The sequence below is a fragment of the Emiliania huxleyi genome (assembly GCF_000372725.1).
Source record: "Emiliania huxleyi CCMP1516 unplaced genomic scaffold EMIHUscaffold_9453, whole genome shotgun sequence".
Classification (NCBI taxonomy): domain Eukaryota; phylum Haptophyta; order Isochrysidales; family Noelaerhabdaceae; genus Emiliania; species Emiliania huxleyi.
The window spans coordinates 3-1,178 of NW_005194981.1; the positions used below are offsets into that span (position 1 = coordinate 3).

The 1,176-nt window shown below is 62.2% G+C and overlaps 1 protein-coding gene across 1 annotated transcript; it reads left to right on the forward strand.

Annotated features, from left to right (window-relative positions):
• Window positions 1-273: 273 nt before the first annotated feature.
• Window positions 274-1,152, forward strand: EMIHUDRAFT_259595 (hypothetical protein; the record flags this gene model as incomplete). Its single annotated transcript, XM_005756829.1, has 4 exons — window positions 274-344; window positions 633-813; window positions 904-936; window positions 1,090-1,152. 4 exons carry the CDS (start codon window positions 274-276, stop codon window positions 1,150-1,152), a joined length of 348 nt encoding a protein of 115 aa, XP_005756886.1.
• Between the last annotated feature and the right edge of the window lie 24 nt (window positions 1,153-1,176).

Sequence of the window (1,176 nt, forward strand, 5' to 3'; positions counted from 1 at the left end):
GTGCTGCCCGAGTGGCGCCTCGTGGCGGTGGACGCGGGAAGGGAGTACACAGTGCCCGGCGGGTGATTTATCGCAAAAAGGTCTAAAGGAACGGGGCGCCTGCTCTCGGGGCGCCTGCTCTCCAGTTAATAAGTGGAAAGTGCGGTATGGGCCGACTCTACACACGGTGAGCCATACTAGCCCATACGGACCTTGCAGTAGACCTTTTGCTTTTCCTTCTAAGCAGGGCTACACAATGACCCTATAGTGTGGGGGTGTTCCTGGCGAGTTGTGATGAGTAGAATTAGACTAGCCAATACTATTTTGAAGTTCATATACATTATGAAAATACCAACTTGCCCTATGTGCACGTCTCCGCGGCGGCGGCCCGGAGGGGGCCCGGCGGAGCGGTCAGAGCAGCACTGCGCCGGCCGGCGAGCGACTCTCGACTATAGTACGGGCTCTATTGAACGGCCTCAAGGTGCTCTCTCCCTATTCCGCTCGCCCGGCTACGACGCTGAGCTTCGAAGGAAAAGGTTTCGCTCGGCACGGCGTCGGAGAGCAAACTTCGGCGTTCGTCCTAGGAATTCCTAGACAGTGAAGCTGCACGCACGTCGGCAAGTGGGCCCATGACAAGGCGGGCTGCTGCTCAGAATCTGGGCCCTCTTGGCGCTCGCTCTCGCGCTCTCCATAACGGCTTTGCCCCCTCCCTCCCGCGCCGACGTTGGGCAGCCTGACCACGACAACGCCAGTGCCGCAGGCCTGCAACTCGAGGCGCCGTTGAATGAGCACGAGAGCCGGTGCACGACGGCGGCGCGGGTGATGCAGCCCAAGGTGAGGACGAAGGCGGAGGGGGCGGCGGCGGAGGGGGCGGCGGCGGCAGCGGCGATGGCCGCGGGGTCGGCCCGCCCGCCTTTGCTGCAGGGCTGTGGCGTGTGGGCATCATCACAGATCAACGTGAAGTCAAGGAGCGGAAGCTTCAGTGGGCACTTTTCGCGTCCTTTGCCACGCATATGGCGCTGCGGACCGGTCTACCGGACCCGCACCTGATCTTGTTCTCTTCCTCGACTCGACCTTCCGCGATCTTCCTCGACTCGACCTGATGCTGAGTTCCCGCACCAGCCTGCGGACCAGCGCAGCTCAGTGGCAGTGTGCGACCAGGGCCAGTGGTAGACAGTGGACGTGCGTGAGCTGCTA